The 22,262-nt window shown below is 46.2% G+C and overlaps 1 protein-coding gene across 1 annotated transcript in view; it reads right to left on the reverse strand.

Annotated features, from left to right (window-relative positions):
- Positions 1-1,619: 1,619 nt before the first annotated feature.
- The window catches only part of LOC145361506 (uncharacterized), a 68,543-nt gene continuing 47,900 nt past the window's right edge, over positions 1,620-22,262 (reverse strand). The window contains exons 11-14 of the mRNA XM_080217318.1: positions 6,539-6,767; positions 4,440-4,684; positions 3,042-3,221; positions 1,620-1,993 (exon numbers count right to left, since the gene is read on the reverse strand). Coding sequence (XP_080073444.1) covers positions 1,760-1,993; positions 3,042-3,221; positions 4,440-4,684; positions 6,539-6,767 — 888 coding nt within the window. The 3' untranslated portion in view covers positions 1,620-1,759. The remainder of the gene's footprint in view (positions 1,994-3,041; positions 3,222-4,439; positions 4,685-6,538; positions 6,768-22,262) is intronic.

Here is a 22,262-nt window from a genome sequence, read left to right on the forward strand (position 1 = left end):
CACTTTTTACGCAGTGACAAATTGCAGTGTACAGCATGATTGTACATTAATAGCTCAGTGTGAATGGCGTAGCCTAAAATGTGTGTCTAATGTTAATCGGCTGTCATTAATACTGGCTGGGGTTCTGCTTGCTGATGCCAGTTAACAGGACAGTGTTTAACATAGTCTCCCCAGCTGTGATGTCTCCTCCGCCAGTTAATGCTTCCGATCGTCCTCACTGGGATCGAGCCTCTGGGACACTGGGCAGAGAGAGATAACCTCTGCCAATCCCACGTCAGTTCAAACCAAACACGACAGCAATATTTGCAGCTGTTAAGACTTTGGCGACAATTGTGATATCAGCAAAAAAATAAAGGCCACAAGAAGAGAAGCCAGTGAAAAATTGCAGTGATAACGACCACTCCATCCGGCCCTCTATGTACCTAACTGACTGCAGTCCTCTATCCACAAGAGAAAATGCTGGAAAATTTCAGCAGGTCTGGCAGCATCTGTAAGGAGAGAAAAGAGCTGACGTTTTGAGTCCAGGTCTGGACTTGAAACCTCAGCTCTTTTCTCTCCTTACAGATGCTGCCAGACCTGCTGAAATTTTCCAGCATTTTCTCTTTTGGTTTCAGATTCCAGCATCTGCAGTAATTTGCTTTTATCTATCCGCTGGGATAAATGACTGACTGCAGTCCTCTGTCCACTCTGGGGTGTGTACTGATTGTTCTGGAGAGCTGTCATCTTGCCCTACACACCCAGTTTATTGGCTCCAGTTGGAGTGTTGGGTCGTTAATGTTCCACAGTGTCGGCCATTTAACATCAAAATTTTAAATTTATCTTTTAAAAAGTCACTGAAGTCTCCTGAAACACAGAGAGACAAAGTGAAATGCACACAGATGAGAATTGGTATCTTAGTGATTTATCTTTTTACTTTGGCCCACGGGGGAACTTTTCTGTTCCTGCACTGGTCAGGAATAGGGGTCAGAGAACCTGGGCTCACTCATTGAATTGAGGGTTATTTGGTAAATTGAAGGGGGAAGAAAAGAATCAACAAGATTTCCAGGACCTATCAGACAACCAAGGATCCGATTTGGGAATCCCTACTGAGTGGGAATATCATGGGTGTAAGAACAGAAAGCCTGTGGAATCACAAATCATTCTCTGTTGAAGAAAAAAGTGAGAGATTTCGCCTTGCTCTGTCACTCAATGGCACTGGAAATGAAAGATTTCCTAAATACAAAATAAAAATCAGGAAACTATCAGAGAAGAGTTGGGAGAATGAGACCTTCGCAAGGATAACCAGAGGAGGTCTCACACCTGCCCCAGCCACCCAGCCCATTGATCCACACCAGGACTGGGTGGGCTGCTGTAATTACTGGAATGGTATACGATGTGGTACTGGTGCCTACAGGGGCTCACTCTCTGGTCAAACATTCCAGGCATTCAGCCTCCACTGGGAGCAGCTCTGGGGAAATCTGCAGTGAGGATATTGAGGGCAGGTTTGTCTTTTGGGTTGGGTGAGATTTTCTCTCAGGAAATGGGCCGAATGGGGTTGATTCCTGTTCACAGAACTGGTGTTGGGACTGAGCTGGTGAATGAAGCCACTCAGAGGTCAATTCATTTCCCATCCCCACCCACCCCTCCTCCCTTCCTCCCTCACCAGTTTACTGGGTGTTCTGTTCCCCTGTAGGTACCTGTGCCCCTTTGGAGAAATGTGAAGGTTGCGGAAGCTTTGGTTCATGTCTGGCTCATTGAGGCACAGACCAGGGACCAAAGATTAATTCTCCCCTGAGTCTTTACTTTCGCTGCATCTCTGGAAAGGCCACTTGGTAGCCCCGCCATACAGATCAATGCTGCTGCCCTCCCAGGAGATGACGTTGCCCAAAGTGCTGGAGGAACAGTTGGCGATGCTTTGGATCTCAGCCGCACTCAGAATCCGGTCCCAGATGTTGAATTCTGCCAGCTCCCCGACAAAGGCTTGTGTAGCATCATACCTGCCCCCAGCCACATCCTGCACAATGGACAAAATAGACTCATGTCAATATCTCAGCCAGTTTGATGTAGAACTTAAAAACAGCACTTGGGAAACCCAGAGACCTCTGAAGACAGAGCAAAGGCTGAAAATAGCTTTAACCCTTCAGGGAGACCTCAGTTTGGTCACCTCAGGAGTTGGTTGAAGCCGTGAAACGAATTGTGTCCATCACATTAGGAACCAGCGCAGGCCATTCAGCCCCTTAAGCCAGTTCTATCAATCAACTAAATCAACAGTTCAAAATATTTTACTTTTGTAAGGCATATAGTCTCACAGCAGGGAAAGGATGGAGAAGGGACGGGACAGTTGGGGGAGAGAGAGCGCGAGAGAGAGAGGGAGGGAAGAGGGAGAGGAGAAGGGGGAGATGGAGAGAAGGAGGAAGGGGAGAGGAGAGAAAGGTGAGATGGAGAGAAGGGAAGAGGGGTAGAAGGGGTTAAGGGAGAGAAAGGGTAAGGGAAGGGGGTAGGGAGAGAACAGGATAGGAGAGAAAGAGGGGAAGATGGGGAGAAGGGGGAGATAAAGAAAAGGAGGAGGAGGAGAGAAGGTTAAAATGGAGAGGAGTAAAAAAGAGGGAGTGAAGGAGAGGTATAATTAAATTGGCTGTTATGAAGTAAACTCTTATACAGACGACTGAGTTGAAGCTTTCTATGTAAAATGAAGGTGGTTCTGCATTCAGATGATTAAGATGTCTTTTTCTAATAGTAAATCTTGACTGGGAGCTAATGGTGACTGGAATAAGACACCAATTGATGCTAAACAGACTGGATGGCATTGCACAACTAACTAATATCTCAGTACAAGATATTCACAATTAGAGTTTGTGAGTCTCAGTCCTACCGCAATGGGCTCAGATTTACCTATTTACAATCGAATAGAGGAGGTTAAACTGAGTTAAGTCCTCATTAGAAGGTCAACAACAAGCGATAAGATGGAAAGCTGAGGATCCCACGTCACTTGTCCAAAACAATTACTCTCTGCCATTGAAACACAGTTCACTTCTCAGCACTGGGAGCTTCCTGGTACCCACCTGCTCCTGGCCAAGCACCAGAGTGCCGCCTGGTTTGATTGGGTGCCATGGGGCCAGGTTGTCCCCTGACCCCCGTCGTTTGCCATCCTGATACACCTCCCACACACCATCCCTGGTTGTCCAGGTAATGCAGACATGGTGCCATTCTCCATCTTTAATCTCCAAAGGGAGACGAGTTACCTGCGAACATGACAATTATTGTATCTTCCTCGCTCAGTTACAGAAATCTGCCCTATAAACCTAATAAACAGCCATCATTCCCAATAAACTGCAACCTCCCCATGAAACACCCATTACCAGGGGCAGCACAGTGGTTAGCACTGCTGCCTCACAGCGCCAGGGACCCGGGTTCAATACCAGCCTTGGGTGACTGTCTGCATGAGTTTCCTCCGGGTGCTCTAGTTTCCTCCCACAGTCCAAAAGATGTGCTAGTTAAGTGCATTGGCCATGCTAAATTGCCCCTTAGTGTCAAGAGGATTAGTAGGGTAAATACATGGGGTTATGGGGATGGGCCGTATGTGGGATTGTTGTTGGTGCAGGCTCGATGGGCCAAATGGCCTCCTTCTGCACTGTAGAGTTTCTATGATTCTATCCCTAATGTACATTGAACAGCAATATTCTCAATTAGCAATTTCACCAGAAACAGTCACCATACCCAGCTGATTTCAGGGACAGCGGGACTGATGTATGAAGAGAGATTGACTAGGTTGGGATTGTTTTCTCTAGAATTCAGATGAATGAGGGGGTGATCTCATTGACACTTAGAAAGTTCTAACAGAGTTAGGCAGAGTAGATGCAGGAAGGATGTTCCCTATGGTGGGGGTATCCAGAACCAGAGGTCACAGTCTGAAGATTCAGGGTAGGACGGAGTTGAGGAGACATTTCTTCACCCAAAGAGTGGTGAGCCTGTGGAATTCATTACCACAGGAAGTAGGTGATGCCAAAATATTGAATGTATTCAAGAGGCAGTTGGATATAGCACTTGGGGCAAATGGGATCAAAGTTATGGGGAGAAAACAGGATTAGGCTATTGAGTTGGATGATCAGCCATGATTGTGACGAATGGTGGAGCAGGCTTGAAGGGCCGAATGGCCTCCTCCTGCTCCTACCTTCTTTGTTTCTATGTAATAAACACAGATTTTCCTATTGTATACCAATTGGAATATATGAATCTAAGCTGGATGAAGCAAGATGTATCCGATGGCCTTCCTCAGTGGTAATTACCATGTGATTTTGTGAAAAGATTAATTTCAGATCCAGTAATCAATGGCTGTTTCTTCCTCCCCAGTCAGGGTTCTGAGACCAATGATATCATCTTCCTCCTTGGCCCAGCTGTGATTATCTGGCAATCACAGCTTTTAATTTATGAGCTCTATTGCTAACGAATTTGAAACTTACTTTATCATTGATCAGCAGCTCGATGGGATTCTTCCCCCACTCAAGTAGAACCATTTCATTGGCTTGCCCAGGAACTGCATACGAGAATGGCGTTCCAATCCCCACGGTCCCCTTAGACTTCACCCACAGACAGATGGTCAGTGTGTACAGTTCTGGCAGGCTCCTCTTCATTCGAGCGTACATATAGTCCGTCCTTACTGGGAATGAGATCTTGTAACCTTCCTGCAATTTGTACACTGCAGTCTCTGTCAGAAAGAATGAATCACGGTTGGTTTAGCCTTTACCATCACTCAGAATCATAGAAACCCAACAGTGCAGAACAAAGCCCATCAAGTCTGCACCAACAACAATCCCACCAGGTCCTATCTCCGTAACCCCACATATTTACCCCACTAACCTAAGCATTCCGGGAGACTAAGGGGCAATTTTAGCATGGCCAATGCACCTGACCTGCACATCTTTGGACGGTGGGGGGAAACCAGAGCATCTGGGGGAAATCCACGCAGACATGGGGAGAACGTTCAGACTCGACCCAGACAATGACCCAAGCTGGGAATCGAACCCACGTTCCTGGTGCTGTGAGGCAGCAGTGCTAACCACTGAGCCTCTGTGCTGCCTTCAGAAGGTCCAATGCCCTAGTGCTAAAGCTTGAGAACCAAAATCCAGGCTGACACCACAGATATGGTGGTGAGGAAGTGCTGGATTGTTAGAGGTACTGGCTTTCAAGTGATTTGTTAAACCAAGCCTCCTCCAGCACGCTTGGGTGGAAGTAAAATATCTCAGGGCTATTTCAAGCAGCAGCAGGGGTGTCCTGCTCTATGTCCTGGCCAATATTTAACTTTCAACTAGCATCACTAAGATAAATGATCTGATTGTTGTCACATTACTGTTTGGGGAGATTGCTATTCACATATTCCACCCTCATTGTGTGTCATTGTTACACGATCGTGGCAGCAAGTTTGCCCACTTACAAATCTCCAGTGTGTTGATAGAGGAACTGAGAGCCTTAATATAAATGCTAAAGGGAAGAGTTTTTCCCATTTGGTTCCAGATCAAGCTGCAGATTACGGCCTCACTCCCCCTCAACCCCACCTCTGTGACCTCACAGCACTCAGAGATCTTTGCAACCTCCTCCGATTCTGGCCTGTCACACATCCTCCATCATTCGTGGCCATATCTTCAACTGCATGATGTCCCCAAGCTCTGGAATTCTCTCCCAAAACCATGGGCTGAAGGAAGCAGAGGTCCACAAGGAAGATCAGAGTTGGAGGGACGCAGGATTCTCAGAGGGTTGTGGGTCTGGAGCAGGTTTTAGAGGGGATTTGTGTGTTATTTTCTAAAAGTGGGGCAGGTGAGGAGGGATCAGGACCCAGGAGAAGAAGGATTTGTTGGAGGGATACTTGTACCTTGCTCACTCTTAAAGCCTGCATTGCTGTGAGCTTTCACTCCATCCTTAAATACCTTCAATTCCACTCTTCCCCTTGTTGATTTGGTCATCTCTCCATGTCCCCCTGCAGTTCAATGTCAGCTTTTCCTCAAGTCAGTCAGCAAACACAACATAAGCACCAGCTGCTGACACTAGCCACACAGTAAGCTGTAGTGTGTTAGACTGCTTCTTGGACTCAAACTGGTTTGTACTCACTGCAGTATAATTTCAGCTGAAGGACACTGCATGATGGCACAGTGGTTAGCACTGCTGCCTCACAGCACCAGGGACCCGGGTTCAATTCCAGCCTCGGCTTACTGTGTGGAGTTTGTACATTCTCCCTGCGTCTGCATGAGTTTCCTCCAGGTGCTCTGGTTTCTTCTCAGACTCCAAAGATGTGCAGGTTAGGTGGATTGACCATGGGAAATGTTTGGGATTAAGGGGATAGAGCAAGGCAGAGGGCCTGGGTAAGATACTCTATCAGAGAGTCAGTGCAGGCTCGATGGGCCAAATGGCCTCTTCTACACTGTAGAGATTCTATAATCTTCAATCCCATCCACTATGTGAGAGGAGTGGCAAGCCCGCCTTTTCTCAATGTGTGCTCCCCAGAACCAGCTCTATATCTCCCACATGACTGGTCTCACTATGAACCTTTAACCAGTGCTGACCTTACCTTTCTCTAGCTTGTCAATGCGCTGGTGCAGTGCCTCCAGCTGTTCCTCTAGGTGGTGTCTCTGTCGGTCACTCTTGTTCTGCAGAGATGATCGCTCTTTCTCCAGTTCAGAGAGTTTGGACAGTAACTGAGCTTCCAGTTCCTGGATCTTCAAATAGATGTGACCCCGGGGTTGGCCAGAGAGTGCAAACGTCGAGGAAACGTTGCCCCGAGTCAGCAGCTCCCCCTGCTCCCCGGGACAGAGAGTCAAGGATAGCAATCAGCATCAGTGTAGTGACAGGCAAGAGAAAGCAATTGTTATCAGCCAGGTGGACAACCCAGATAACTGGCCGCACACCAGCATCCTCCTGCCCACAGATAACTGCCGGATCACAGGCCTCCTCCTGTCCACAGAAAGCTGTGATGTGGAATTGCCGGAGTTGGACTGGGGTAAACACAGTAAGAAGTTGCACAACACCAGGTTAAAGTCCAACAAGTTTTTTTGATAGTTTACCCCGAAAGCTCGTGGGTTTACTATCAAATAAACTTGTTGGACTTTAACCTGGTGTTGTGAGACTTCTTACACAGATAGCTGCCCAGACACAGGTCTCCTCCTGTTCAATTTACATCAGGTATGTGGGAGGGTGGGGTGTAAGAGGGTATGGGGTAAGTGTATGGGAGGGTGGGGTGTGTGTGGAAAGGTGGGGTGTGTGTTTTAAGTCGGTCCGCCTCGTGTCCAACGAGGGGCATACATGCGATGGGTCATACTGGGGCTGCTCTTGGTTGTTCAAGATTGGCCTAGTGCTTCATGTCGTTAGTGTGTGCCTAAACTGGACCAGATACTGGGCAAGACGACAGCTCAGTGACTATCGCTGATTGCTGTGCAGACACATGGATTTGGGCCAGTGTCTGTGGGAGTTTGCGCATTCTCCCCGTGCTTGTGTGGGTTTTCTCCGGGTGCTCCGGTTACCTCCCACACCCCAAAGATGTGCTGTTAGACTGATTGGCAGGAATAAATTGTCCCTAAATCAGATTCCCTCAATCTGGATGGCCATAAAACATTAGACAGGGGTCATGGGTGGAGAGGGGGACTGATGGTGTTGAAATGGCGGCACGGGCTCATTGGGCCGAAGGGCCTGTTTCCCAGGCTGATTTTGTTCTTTGTTGTTTGTGTGAGAGGGTGGGGTATCAGACGGTTGAGTGTGTGTTTCATTTTGAATATAAAAGTAGGGAGGTCTTGCTGCAGCTGTATAGGGCACTGGTGAGGCCACAGCTGGAGTACTGTGTGCAGTTTTGGTCGCCGCACTTACACAAGGATACTTTGGCCTTGGAGGGAGTGCAGAGGAGGTTTACTAGGCTGATTCCGGAGTTGAGGGGGTTGAACTATGAGGAGAGGCTGAATAAACTAGGCTTGTACTTGTTAGAGTTTAGAAGAATGAGGGGAGATCTCATTGAGACATGTAAGATGTTGAATGGGATGGATAGGATAGAGGTGGAGAGACTCTTCCCGCTCAGGAAGGACAGCCTCAAGATAAAGGGGGGGAGGTTTAGAACGGAGTTGAGGAGGAACTTCTTTACTCAAAGGGTGGTGAATCTCTGGAATTCTCTGCCTGATGAAGTGGTGGAGGCTGCCTCGCTCAATATTTTTAAGACGTGGGTTGATAGGTTTTTGATAGGCAAGGGGATTAAGGGTTATGGGGAGAGGGCGGGAATGTGGAACTGAGCCACGACAGATCAGCCATGATCTTATTGAATGGCGGGGCAGGCTCGAGGGGCTAGATGGCCTACTCCTGTTCCTAGTTCTTATGTTCTTATGTTCTCTGCCTCATTCTAAACAGCAGAGTTTGGTTTGAGTGTGTTAAATGTTAACACGAACCACACCAACTGGGAACCATCTCCTCAGTTAACTAGGCTACACAGAGTGGCAGCGGGAATGTTTCCTGCATCAACTCGACCCAGGAGCACAACAGATGGACTTTGTGGAGCTCTCAACTGCAAAACTACGTTCAGAGCTGGGGAGAGGCCATCTGCTTTCAGTTTCAGGCCAACATCACTGCAGCCTGTCACTGCTCGGATTTAGAGATTAGCTTCATAACCTCAGTGTCCCAAAGCACTTTATACCATATTCTGGAATGCTGTCACTGTTGTAGGAAGCATATCAGCTAAAGCCTGAAATCAGGGTAACAGTACAGAGGCTTGAGGCAAAACTATTCATTTTAATATTCCTGCCCAAAAAGTTCTCACAAACAAAAATGCAGTGAAGAATCGAGTGACGACTTAATAGAGGTTTATAAGATGATGAGAGGGATTGATAGAGTGGACGGGCAGAGACTATTTCCTCAGGTGGATGTAGCTGTTACTAGAGGGCATAACGAAAAGGTTCATGGTGGGAGATATAGGAGGGATGTTCGAGGTAGATTCTTTACCCAGAGAGTGGTTGAGGTGTGGAATACACTGCCTGCTGTGATAGTGGAGTCAGACACTTTAGGAACTTTCAAGCGGTTATTGGACAGGCACATGGAGCACACCAGAATTATAGGGAGGGGATAGCTTGATCTTGGGATTGGACATAGCTCAGCACAACATTGAGGGCCGAAGGGCCTGTAGTGTACTGTAATGTTCTATGTTTCTATGGTCCAAGGGCTAAATATCAGCAGGACCTGAGGAAAAACTCCCCTGATCATCTTCAGAAATGCCATTGCACCTACCTGAGACAACAGATGAGATCTTGCTTCAGGCATTAAGATTATAAAACATAGGAGCAGAAGGAGGCCATTCAGCCCATCAAGTCTGCTCTGCCATTCAATGAGGTTATCACCAATCTGATATGATGGGTGAGATTTTCTGGGTGTTCCAGCCCATGGGATTTTCCAGCCCCGTCAATGGCAACCCTCACCTTGGCAACCCTCACCATGGGTTCCCCAGCAGCGGAGAGTGTAAACAGCGGGAAATCCCATTGACAGCGCAGGGCCAGAAGATCCCACCACCTTCCAATGGCTGGCCACCTTTGCAAAACGGACAATGTGGAAAATCCCACCCGATAATCCTCAACTCCACCTTCACGCCTTATCCCCATTATCATCGATTTCCTTACTGACGGGAAACCTATCTGTCTCAGCCTTGGACATACTGAACGACCCAGCCACTTCAGCTCTCTGTGGGAAAGAATTCCACAGATCCATTCCCCTCTGAGGGAAGAAATTCCTCCTCATCTCTGTCCTAAAAGGGCAGCCCCCTTACTCTGTGATTATGTCGTCTGGTCCTAGACTCTCCCAACAAGGGAAAAGCTGTACCTGTCACACTGTGTACCCGTCACACTGTGTACCCGTCACACTGTGTACCCGGGACACTGTGTATCCGTCACACTGTATATCTGTCACACTGTGTACCCGTCACACTGTATATCTGTCGCACTGTGTACCTGTCACACTGTGTAACCATCATACTGTGTACCTGTCACACTGTGTACCTGCCATACTGCATACCCAAATCTCTATACCTGTCACACTGTGTACCTGTCACTATCTCTAGCTGTGAATGTGTACCTGTCACACTGTGGGCCTGTCACTATCTCTACCTTTGAATGTGTACCTGTCATACTGCGTACCCGACTCTGTCTCTACCTATGAATGTGTACCTGTCACACTGTGTACCTGCACTGTCAGTGTCATCTCTTACCAGAGTGTAACTGTTACAGTGTTGTTTATGTTAGTGTGTACATGTTAGAGTCTCTACCCCATGTCAAAGTGCTGTCTGTATCAATGTGTACCTGTCAGAGTGTGAATTAATGTGTACCAGAAGATGTGTGCATGGTCAACCACTGGATCTGGTGTTTGTTTTTTTCTTTTGGATTGCGTGCGAGATTTGCTGTACTTAAATATTCCCCAGAGTGCTGACATCATCTGTTATGCAATCTTTCACAGGAAAGCCATTCAAACAGAGAGATGGAGGGAGAGGAAAAGAACAGGAGCTAGAGAGAGAAAGCAGACGAGAGATAGAGAAGGAGACAGAAGGAGTGGGACACAGAGAGAACGTGCAAAGAAAGAGAAAGAGAAAGGAGAGGAGGGTGCTGTTATGTCTCTCTTGGTCCCAGTGCTCTTGCCTCTACTAACACACAACTGGGACCTAACAGAGTAAAATCGAAAGTAGCAATTTGAAAGAGAAGAAAAAACAGTGAAAGGAGATTTAAAAAAGAGTTGGAATCAAAGAGAAAACTGAGAGAAAAGGAGAAAGAAATGGAGAAAGCAAAGGTCGAGAGACAAGAGGGTGAACAGAGAGATCCAGATTGTGAAAGAGAGAGAGAGAGAGAGAGAGAGAAATGGTGAAGGGAGAGAGGGGGATGATAGAAATAAAGGAGAGAGAGAGAGAGCTTAAAGTTTATTTATTAGTGTCACAAGCAGGCTTACATTAACACTGCAATGAAGTTACTGTGAAAATCCCCTAGCCGCCACATTCCGGCATCTGTTTGTGTATACTAAGGAAGAATTTAGCATGGCCAATGCACCCTAAACAACACGTCTTTCAGACTGAGGGAGGAAACCCATGCAGACACAGGGAGAATGTGCAGGCTCCACACAGACGGTGAACCAAGCCGGGAATGGAACTTGGGTCCCTGGCACTGTGAGGCAGCAGTGCTAACCACTGTGCCACCATGCCTCCCGTGCTTAGAGACTGTAGAAGTGGGGACAGTGCCAGTCTCACAGCATCAAGTAGATCGATTGTCTCTCCACCTCTTTCACTTCACTCAGACCAAGTCCAGATGTTGCACCGGGATTCAGACCCTGGACTCACAATGCCACCCTCACTCCTCCCAAGCCCTGCTCTTGTTAGCACTGTGCTGACAACTCCCCTCAGCATCTGTTAATTAATTATAAAATGATATGACTGCAGGAACAACCCTTGGAGAATTATTTAATGGAAATTTGGGATTTTTTTTATTAGTTTGATATGATTAATGTATTGCATGAGTTTTGCCTGCACTTTATGGAGTAAAATCTAATCAGTTTGTTCCTGCAGGAAATGTTTAAAATAGCATTTAGCTGGTGTGCTGGAGCTATTCAATATGTAATGGCAACCTGTCTGTATTGATCAGTGGGCTAGTCTGAACAGTGTTCAGAAGTTTAGTGCTTATGTTACCAGACTAATAATTCACCAGTTCCGATCCCACCAGGGTCATTTGTGAATTTGAACTGAATTTTTTAACCAGAACAATTTGTAAATAAGAAGCTGGCCTGAATAGAAATGATCTTAAATTTTTGCCTTTGTAAACCATATTTGTCATTGAAAGGCTTGTATTTACATTGTGCCTTTCATGGCTTCTTTTTTTATTCATTCCTGGGACATGGGTGTTGCTGGCTGGCCAGTATTTATTGCCCATCCCTTGTTGCTGAGGGCAGTTGAGAGTCACCCACATTGCTGTGGCTCTGGAGTCACATGTAGGCCAGACCAGGTAAGGACAGCAGATTTCCTTCCCTAAAGAACGCTAGTGAACCAGATGGGTTTTTCTGACAATGGACAATGGTTGCATGGTCATCAGTACATTCTTAATTCCAGATATTTTTTATTGAATTCAAATTCCACCATCTGCCGTGGTGGGATTCGAACCCGGGTCCCCAGAACATTAGCTGAATTTCTGGATTAATAGTCTAGCAAAAAGACCACTAGGCTGTTGCCTCACCTCAAGGTGGTTCAAGCCACATCACAGCCAATGAAATTGCAGATGGTGCTGTCATGTAGGAAACACAGCAACCAACCTGTGAAGAGCAAGATCCCACAAGCTGTGAGGGATAAGTATTGCCACCTCCCTGACAACACCATGGATAATGACAATGCTCTTCTACAAATGGTGACAAAGACATCTCTTATATTTACCTGAGTCCTGGGTTTACCATCTTGTATTCACTGGGCGTGTAGGTTGAGATTTCTGTACTCATGTCCTTAGTTACTCATTTCCGTTAAGGACAGGAACCTGTCATCCTTCCACTTGTATATGACTCCAGTCCCACAGCAATGAAGTTGACTCTTGAAGTGGTTTAAGAACATTCCTCATCACCCATTATCTCAGGGCACAGAGAAATGGATAACAAAGCAGGGAAGGCGTGTTGGGAGTTCTGTAGAACTTTGGTGAGGCCACAGCTAGAGTGCTGTGTGCAGTTCTGGTTGTTACATTATAGGAAGGATATGTTTGCACTGGAGGGGGTGCAGAGGAGATTTATCAGGATGCTGCCTAGGATGGAACATTTAAGTTATGAAGAGAGGTTGGATAGGTTTGGGTTGTTTTAGTTGGAGCAGAGAAGACTAAGAGGTGACCTGATCGAGGTGTACAAGATAATGAGAGACATGGACAGAGTGGATAAGGAGCAGCTGTTCCCCTTAGTTAAAGAGTCAGTCACAAGGGGACACAGGTTCAAGGTGAAGGGCAGGAGGTTTAGGGGGGATGTGAGGAAAATCTTTTTAACCAGACGGTCTGGAATGTGCTGCCTGGGAGGGTGGTAGAGACAGGATGTCTCACATCCTTTAAAAAGTGTCTGGATGAGCACTTGGTATATGGTAACATTCAGGGCTCTGGGCCAAGTGCTGGCAGATGGGATTAAGTGGGAGGTCAGTGTTTCACCACATGTCGGCACTGACTCAATGGGCCGAAGGCCCTCTTCTGCGTGGTATGATTCAATGATTCTATGATTCAAAGCTAGCCTTGCCAATGACACCCACATGCAGAGAATGAATAATACATTTGTTTTTATTCCTTCCAATTTAAAAGCTAGTGACTTTGTGACAGAGTGAGTGTGTGGAGTGGGGAAGAGGGAGAGAGACTGTACGACATCTCAGTCGATAACTGACAGCCGAGTTACAACTAGAGGTCTGAAAAAACTGGCTGCAGCCACCCACTGCTGGGTAAATTGTTGATGATAACTCAGCCAATATCATCTGAAAACTAAGCATTAGTTGCTGCATTTTCACTGACTGCTCACAGCCTCACCTCACCTCCACCTCTTTCAACCCTTCCACTGCCCTTAGGTTGTCAGACTCCCTGTCCAACATCTAGGAATAATACTTCAACTAAGTATTTGGAGCCAAAGCCACTGCTTTAAGTGCCCATCACTGATCCCATCCCTCTCCCTTACAATTGGTTGCAAATAAACTCCTCATTAACTTGGTGTCATATCTGAATCTGAGTTGAGTTTCCAATCGCATGTCTGCACCATCATGAAGACTGCCTATTTCTTCTTCTGTAATGTCACCCCATTCTGTCCCTGTCTCAGCATCTTCCAGAATTTTAGCCTTGACCATGAGACACTGGCTGGAACTTTCCGTACACTCAGGAAAGGCAAGATCTTCCAGTCCTGCCAATAGTGCATACCCGTTGTGGGTTTCACAGCAACAAGGGATGCATTCTTGGGGGACCACTGTTGACAACGGTGAGACCAGAAGACCCTGCCAACGGCCACCACTCGCTGTTATGAAACACAGGCAGCTGGGGTGGTAAATCCCGTCATTATTGGCCAGTTTCCCATCTTTAACCCTCCATTAAATTCAGAAAATCCAAAACTGCTTCATTTATCCTCATCTGTCCCTCTATCCTTCTGTCCATCCATCCATCCACCATTCCGTCCGTCCGTTCTTCCATCCATCCATCCATCAATCCATCCATAAATCCATCCCTCCCTCCATCCCTCTCTCCCTCCTATGCTCACTGACCTACATCAGTTCCTGGTGAAATAAGGCCTCAATTTTAAAATTCCTGTTCTTATTTCCAAATCACTCCATGGCACCATCCCTCCCTATCTCTTTAACCTCCTCCAGCTCCTGAACCTTTCGAGATATCTGGTATCCTCCAACTCTGCCCATTTGAACAATCCAACTTCTATTGGCTCTGTCACTGGCAGCCTTGCCCTCAGCTGCCCAGGCTCTAAGCTCACAAATTCCCTCCCTAAACCTCTCCACCGCTCTCTTCCTTTATGGCAATCTTTAAAACTTACCTCCCTGACCAAACGTTTAATCATCTGCCTTCACATGTGGCTTGAAGTCCATTTTTATTTGACAATTCGTCCTGTGAAGAATCTGGGGATATTTTTCATTCAATCATTCTTTGGGATGTGGATGTCACTGGCTACGCCAGTATTTATTGGCCATCACAATTACCCTTGAGAAGGTAGAGATCTCGAACTGCTGCAGTTCAAGAGGTGATGACCTAGTGGTATTATCGCTAGACTATTAATCCAGAAACTCAGCTAATTTTCTGGGGACCCGGGTTCGAATCCCGCCACAGCAAGTGGTAGAATTTGAAATCAATAAAAAAGAATCTGGAATTAAGAATCTGCTAACGACCATGAAACCATCTTTGGAAGACGCTATCTGATTCACTAACGCTCTTTAGGGAAGGAAATCTGCCGTCCTTACTCGGTCTGGCCTACATGTGAGTCCAGAGCCACAGCAATGTGGTTAATTCTGAAATGGCCGAATGAGACACTCAGTTCAAGGGCAACTAGGGATGGGTAATAAATGCTGGCCAGCCAGCGATACCCACATTCCACGAATGAATAAAAAACGTCCCTATGGTGTTATGTTTTATTACATCAAAGGCGCTATATAAATACAAGTTGTTCTATTTTTAATAATGATTGTGTTTGGATTAGGAGTTACACAACTCACACATTGTAAAGATTTAGTTTGCAGAGTGCTGCAGGAAGCAGTTTGAACACCCACAGCTGTACACTGTAAACTAAAAGATCAGGAATACCTAATGAATTAACACGACCCACAAAACTCATTAGAACTGAATATTCCCTGAAGGAGACATCTGACAAGGTATTAGTAGCATATCCACTGAATGCTGGTTACTGGCAGCACGGTGTACCTAAGCCACAGATTGATATGTAAACCTACCACTCAGAACATGAATCCTCCTCAGTATGCCTGCATGGTAAATGAGTTTATTGTGTTTTGACGTAAATCAGACTGAATGGAAAGTGCTTGTTGGAAACCAAGGGGCTGGAACTGCTCCTGGAACAGTCTGTGTCTATGAGAGCTTGTGCTGCACAAGTTAACTGCGATGTCGCTGACATTACAACATTGACCATAAACAGAAAATCAGAGAATTCCAGCAGTGCCATTCGGCCCATCGAATCTGCACTGATTTTGACATTATCTTACCCAGGCCCTCTCCTCCTGCCTATCCCTGTAACCCCACACATTTACCATGGCCAATCCATCTAACCTACACATCTTTGACTAAGGAGCAATTTAGCATGGCTAATCCACCTAACCTGCACATCTTTGGACATTAAGGGGCAATTTAGCATGACCAATTCACTAACCTGCATATCTTAGGACACTAAGAGGCAACTTAGCGTGGCCAATACACCAAATCTGCACATCTTTGGACATTAAGGGGCAATTTAGCATGGTCAATCCACTAATCTCCACATCTTAGGACACTAAGAGACAATTTAGCATGGCCAAGCCACCCTAACCTGGACATTTTGGGACACAAAGGGGCAATTTAGCATGGCCAAACCAGCTAATCTGCACACCTTTGGACTGTAGGAGGAAACCGGAGGAAACCCACACAGACACAGGGAGAATTGCATCAGAAATTGGCTAACTGTAAGAAGACGGAGGGTGGTGGTTGATGGGAAATGTTCATCCTGGAGTTCAGTTACTAGGGTGTACTGCAAGGATCTGTTCTGGAGCCACTGCTGTTTGTCGTTTTTATAAATGACCTGGATGAGGGCGTAGAAGGATGGGTTAGTAAATTTGCGGATGACACTAAAGTCCGTGGGATTGTGGACAGTGCAGAAGGATGTTGCAGGTTACACAGGGACATAGATAAGCTGCAGAGCGGGGCTGAGAGGTGGCAAATGGAGTTTAATGCGGAAAAGTGTGAAGTGATTCACTTTGGAAGGAGTACCAGGAATACAGAGTACTGGGTTAAGTAAGTTACTTGGTAGTGTGGATGAGCAGAGAGATCTCAGTGTCCATGTGCATAGATCCCTGAAAGTTGGCATGCAGGTTGATAGGGTTGTTAAGAAGGCATACGGTGTGTTAACTTTTATTGGTAGAAGGATTGAGTTTCAGAGCCATGAGGTCATGTTGCAGCTGTACAAAACTCTGGTGCGGCCACACTTGGAGTATTGTGTACAGTTCTGGTTTCCGCATTATAGGAAGGATGTGGAAGCATTGGAAAGGGTGCAGAGGAGATTTACCAGAATGTTGCCTGGTATGGTGGGAAGGTCTTATGAGGAAAGGGCTGAGGGACTTGAGGCTGTTTTTGTTAGAGAGAAGAAGCGTAAGAGATGACTTAATAGAGGCATACAAGATGATCAGAGGATTAGATAGGGTGGACAGTGAGAGCCTTTTTCCTCGGATGGAGATGGCTAGTATGAGGGGACATAGCTTTAAATTGAGGGGTGATAGATATAGGACAGATGTCAGAGGTAGGTTCTTTAATCAGAGAGTAGTAAGGGCGTGGAATGCCCTGCCAGCAACAGTAGTGGACTCGCCAACATTAAGGGCATTTAAATGGTCATTGGATAAACTTATGGATGATATTGGAATAGTGTAGGTTGGTTGGGCTTTAGATTGGTTTCACAGGTCGGTGCAACATCAAGGGCCAAAGGGCCTGTACTGCACTGTAATGTTCAACGTTCTAATGTGCAAACTTCCACAGACAGCCACCCAAGACTGGAATCGAACTCAGGTCCCCGGAGCGGTGAGGCAGCAGTGCTAACCATTGTGCCACTGTGCCGCCCAGCACTTTGGGATGTCCTATGGTTACAAAAAGTGCTATAGAAATACAACTTTTTTCTTTTCTTTGCATTTAGGAGTGAATCATCGATCCAATTCCATCTGGCGTGAACGGGCGGATCTGCTACACTGGAATGAATTTCCTTGATGTCAGCTGTGTGAGTTTGACAGGGCTCTTCAATTATTTATTCACATATTTGATTAAACCAATTTCTGTGTCTCTAGCAATTGGTCTTAGCCCTTTGCATTCAGAGGCAGAGTTCCTGCCGAGAGTCAGTGCCTTTTAAAGATTTCACACCCGGCAGAGATTTTTTAATTAACCTGGAAAACCCAAGGATATAAATTTATCATGTTTCATATTTATAAACTCATCAGTGTAAGATTGGAAAGCATTAGACGAACTGCTGTTATGGGGGAAGAATGGTTAGACCAGCAGTGCTTAGATCACCACAGAACTGAGGAGGCTAAGGGATGACCTAATCGAGATGCATAAAATTCTGTGGGGTCTAGAGTGGGTAGATTTGTTGCCCCTAGCTGAGGGGGCAATTACCAGAAGGCACATATTTAAGGTGATTGGTAGGGTTAGAGAGGACATGAAGAAAAACCTTTTTGCCCAGAGTTTGGTGGGCACCTGGAATTCACAGCCTACCTTGGCGCTTCAGGCTGAAATGTCCAACTCAAAAAGTCCCTGGATCTACATCACAAGCACTGGAACCTGCAAGGCAATGGGTGCTGCAAACTGGGATTAAAATCATAGAATCGTAGAATCCCGACAGTGCTAAACAAGGCCATTCAGTCCGTCGAGTGTGCACTGACTCTCCAAAGGAGCATATTACTCAGGCCCACCCCCTGCCTTATCCATGTAACCCCACACATTTACCTGCTAGTGCCCCTAATCAACACACCTTTGTACACTAAGGAGCAATTTAGCATAGCTAATCTATTTAACCTATATATCTTTGGACACTAATGGGCAATTTAGCATCGCTAGTCCACCTAACCTACACATCTTTGGACACTAAGGGACAATTTAACGTGGCCAATCCACCTAACCTACGCATCTTTGGACTGTGGGAGGAAACCAGAGCACCCAGAGGAAACCCATGCAGACAGAGCGAAAATGTGCAAATTCCACACAAATAGTGACCCAAGGTTGGAATTGAACCCGAGTCTCTGGTGCTGCGAGGCAGTAGTGCTAACCGCTGTGCCACCCATAATGAGTGGTTAGTTTCTTTTTTTCCTCTTCTTTTGGCAGGCGTGATGGGCTGAATGGCCTCTTTCTACGCCATCATTTATCTATGGTTCTAGAAGTATGACACTCATTCTTTCAAGCTGCGGCTATGCTTCTTCCTGTGATTTTGTTCTCACTTGCTGGCACCTGTGCCAGATACCTATTGATGAGGGCGTATTGACAAGCTATTCAACCATAAGGGTATCACAGCTTAGCCCGGACCTGACCTCAGCCGACACTCCACACAAGCGTTCCATCAGGATTCACGAGCCCTCGATCTGGAGCAGCAATCCTGGTCCATTCTCTCTGCTTTGGGATCCTTGGTGCAGACTGAGATCCAGGCTCTCAAATAGGTTGAGAACACTACTAAGTCAGTATGGTCTCGCTATTAGCTGGTCTGGGCCACCAGTGAAGGGTAACAGCACACAAAGAATTCCAATGCAACAGTAAAAGCCAGAGGATTGTTACTCCCCAGGAAAATGAGCACACAGTGGCAGCACGGTGGGACAGTGATAGTGCTGCTGCATCACAGCGCTAGGGACCCAGGTTCAGTACTGGCTTCAGGTGACTGTCTGTGTGGAGTTTGCAAGTTCTCCCTATGTCTGTGTGGCTTTCCTCCAGGAGCTCCGGTTTCCTCCCACAGTCCAAAGATGTGCTGGTTAAGTGATTGGCTGTGCTAAATTGCCCCTTAGTGTCCAAAGATGTGTAGGTTCTGTGTGGATTTCCTCCGGGTGCTCCGGTTTCCTCCCACAGTACAAAGATGTGCGGGTTAGGTAGATTGGCTGTGCTAAATTGTCCCTTGGTGTCAGGGGAACTAGCAGGGCAAATATGAGGAGGTTATGGGGATAGGGCCTGGGTGAGATTGTTGTTGGTGCTGGCTCGATGGGCTGAATGGCTTCCTTCTGCACTGATTCTATGAAAAATAACAGAATGAAATGACCATTTGACCCATTGGTGCAGCCCATTGTCTCATGACGCCTGAAGCATTTTCACTAGTGATATTCACCCCAACAACCAACCTATTCCTCAACACAAGTCCCACAGCCCTGCTGCACCCCAATCTGCACCCCCTCCCTCCCTCCCCCCACCATTTACAATCCACCATCCCATCACACCCACCCCAGATACAAACTAGCCCACAGCGCTCTCAGAACTGGATCAGGAGATTGACCAGACACCACATTCACTAAACCAGTTCTTTGGCATGCATGGTTAAGGTATGAATGAGCTATCTCTTCCAGGTTTCAGTATCACTGAGAGGGATCTCTCCACAGGAAAGCAGTTTCAAATGCTGCCGTGTGCTTATATTTTTTTCACTGACGAAGCAAATGATCAATTTTATGCATTTGGTGGGGGGCCAATTCTATCAGCCGTTTGGATACCCAGAGGCAGACACAGCTCTGTGAGGCAGCATGTTCCAGCACTTTTACAAGCAATCTGTCAGTAATACTGAGGTACATCCTCTCCATTAGCTGCCTCACTGAATGAGTTTCATGTCTTGCTATGTGCTGACAGTCTCTCTACCTATTGTCTATTATACAGTCATAGAGGTTTACAGCACAGAAACAGGCCCTTTAGCCCAACTTGTCCATGCCGCCCCTTTTCTAGTCCCAGTAGCCAGCGTTTGGCCCTTATCCCTCTATACCCATCTTAACCATGTAACTGTCTAAATGCTTTTTAAAAGACAAAATTGTATCTGACTGTAATATTACAGGGGGCACGGTAGCACAATAGTTAGCACTGCTGCTTCACAGCACCAGGGACACAGGTTCGATTCCCAGCATGGGTCACTCTCCGTGTGGAGTTTGCATGATGTCTGCACGGGTTTCCTCCCACATTTTGAAAGACGTGCTGGTTAGGTGCATTGACCTGAACAGGGATCGAACTGTGGTGACTAGGGGAATTTCGCAGTAACTTCATTGCAGTGTTAATGTTGTTGTGACTAATAAATAAATTTTAAACATTAAATACTACCTCTGGCAGCTTGTTCCAGACACTCACCAACCTCTGTGTGTAAAATTAACCCTCTGCACCTTTCTGTATCTCTCCCCCCTCACCTTAAATCTGTGCCCTCTAATTTTAGACTCCCCTGCCTTTGGGAAATGATATTGACTATCTAGCTGATCTGTGCCCCTCATTATTTTATAGACCTCTATAAGATCACCCGTAAGTCTCCTATGGCTCCAAGGAAAAACGTCCCAGTCCATCCAGCCTCTCCTTATAACTCAAACCATTAACCCCAATGGCATCCTAGTAAATCTTTTCTGCACTCTTCCTAGTTTAATGATATCCTTTCTATAATTGGGTGACCCGAACTGTACACAGTATTCCAAGTGTGGCCTTACCAATGTCTTTTACAACTTCAGCAAGACATCCCCACTCCTGTATTCAATGTTCTGACCAATGAAACCAAGCATCCCTGAATGCCTTCTTTATCACTCTGTCTACCTGGAGCCATGATCCTATACACCTACATCTTTGTTCTATAACTCTCCCCAGTGCTCTACTATTAACTGAGCAAGTCCTGTCCTCGTTCAGTCTACCAAAATGCATCACTTAATTTATTTAAATTAAACTCCATCTGCTATTTGTCAACCCACTGGCCCAATTGACCAAGATCCCGTTGCAATCCGAGATAACGTTCTTCACTGTCCATTATGCCACCAATCTTGATGTCATCTGCAAACTTACTAACCATGCCTCCAATACTCTCATTCAAATCATTCATATAAATGACAAATAACAGTAGAACCAGCACTGATCTCTGAGGCTCACCACTAGTCATGATGTAGAGATGCCAGCGTTGGACTGGGGTAAACACCTTCCACACACCTGACGAAGGAACACCGTTTCCGAAAGCTCGTGAGATTACTATCAAATAAACTGGTTGGACTCTAACCTGCTGTTGTGAGACTTCTTGCTGTGCACACCACTAGTCACAGGCCTCTAGTTTGAAAAATTCTCTACAACCACCTTCTGTCTTCTGTCATCAAGCCAATTTTGTATCCATTCGGCTACCTCACCCTGAATCCTGTGAGATTTAACTTTACGCAAAAACTTACCATGCATAAGTAATGCCAAAGACCTTGCTAAAGCCCATGTTGACAACATCAACTGCACTGCCCTCATCTGCCTTCTTGGTTACCCCTTCAAAAAACTCAATCAAATTTGTAAGACATGATTTTCCACTCACAAAGCCATCCTGAACTGTCCCTAATCAGTCCTTGCCTCTCTAAATGCCTGTAGGCCCTGTCTCTCAGAATGCCTTCTCACAACTTACCCACTACAGATGTGAGGGTCACCAGTCTGTAGTTCCCAGGCTTTCCTCTGCAGCTCTTTTTAAACAAAGGCACAACATTTGTCATCCTCCAATCTTTAGCACCTCACCTGTCAATGATTCAAATATCTCTACCAGGGGATCCGCAATTTCCTCCCTAGCTTCCCACAACACGTTGGGATACACTTCATCAGGTCCCGGAGATTTACCTACCTTGATGCACTTTAAGACTTCCAGCACCTCCTTCTCTGTAATATGTACACTCCTCAAGACATCACTATTTATTTCCCCAAGTTCCCTAACATCCATGCCTGTCTCAACAGTAAGTACTGATATATTCATTTAGGATCTCACCCATCTCTTGTGGATCTGCACATAGATGACCTTGTTGATCCTTAAGAAGGCCCACTCTCTCCCTTGTCACTCTTCTGCCCTTTATGCATTTCTAGAAACTCTTTGCTTTGACAGATAAGGCAAAGGACAATCCAAAC

Source organism: Carcharhinus amblyrhynchos, chromosome 35, assembly GCF_965287045.1.
Source record: "Carcharhinus amblyrhynchos chromosome 35, sCarAmb.v2.hapA, whole genome shotgun sequence".
Lineage (NCBI taxonomy): Eukaryota > Metazoa > Chordata > Chondrichthyes > Carcharhiniformes > Carcharhinidae > Carcharhinus > Carcharhinus amblyrhynchos.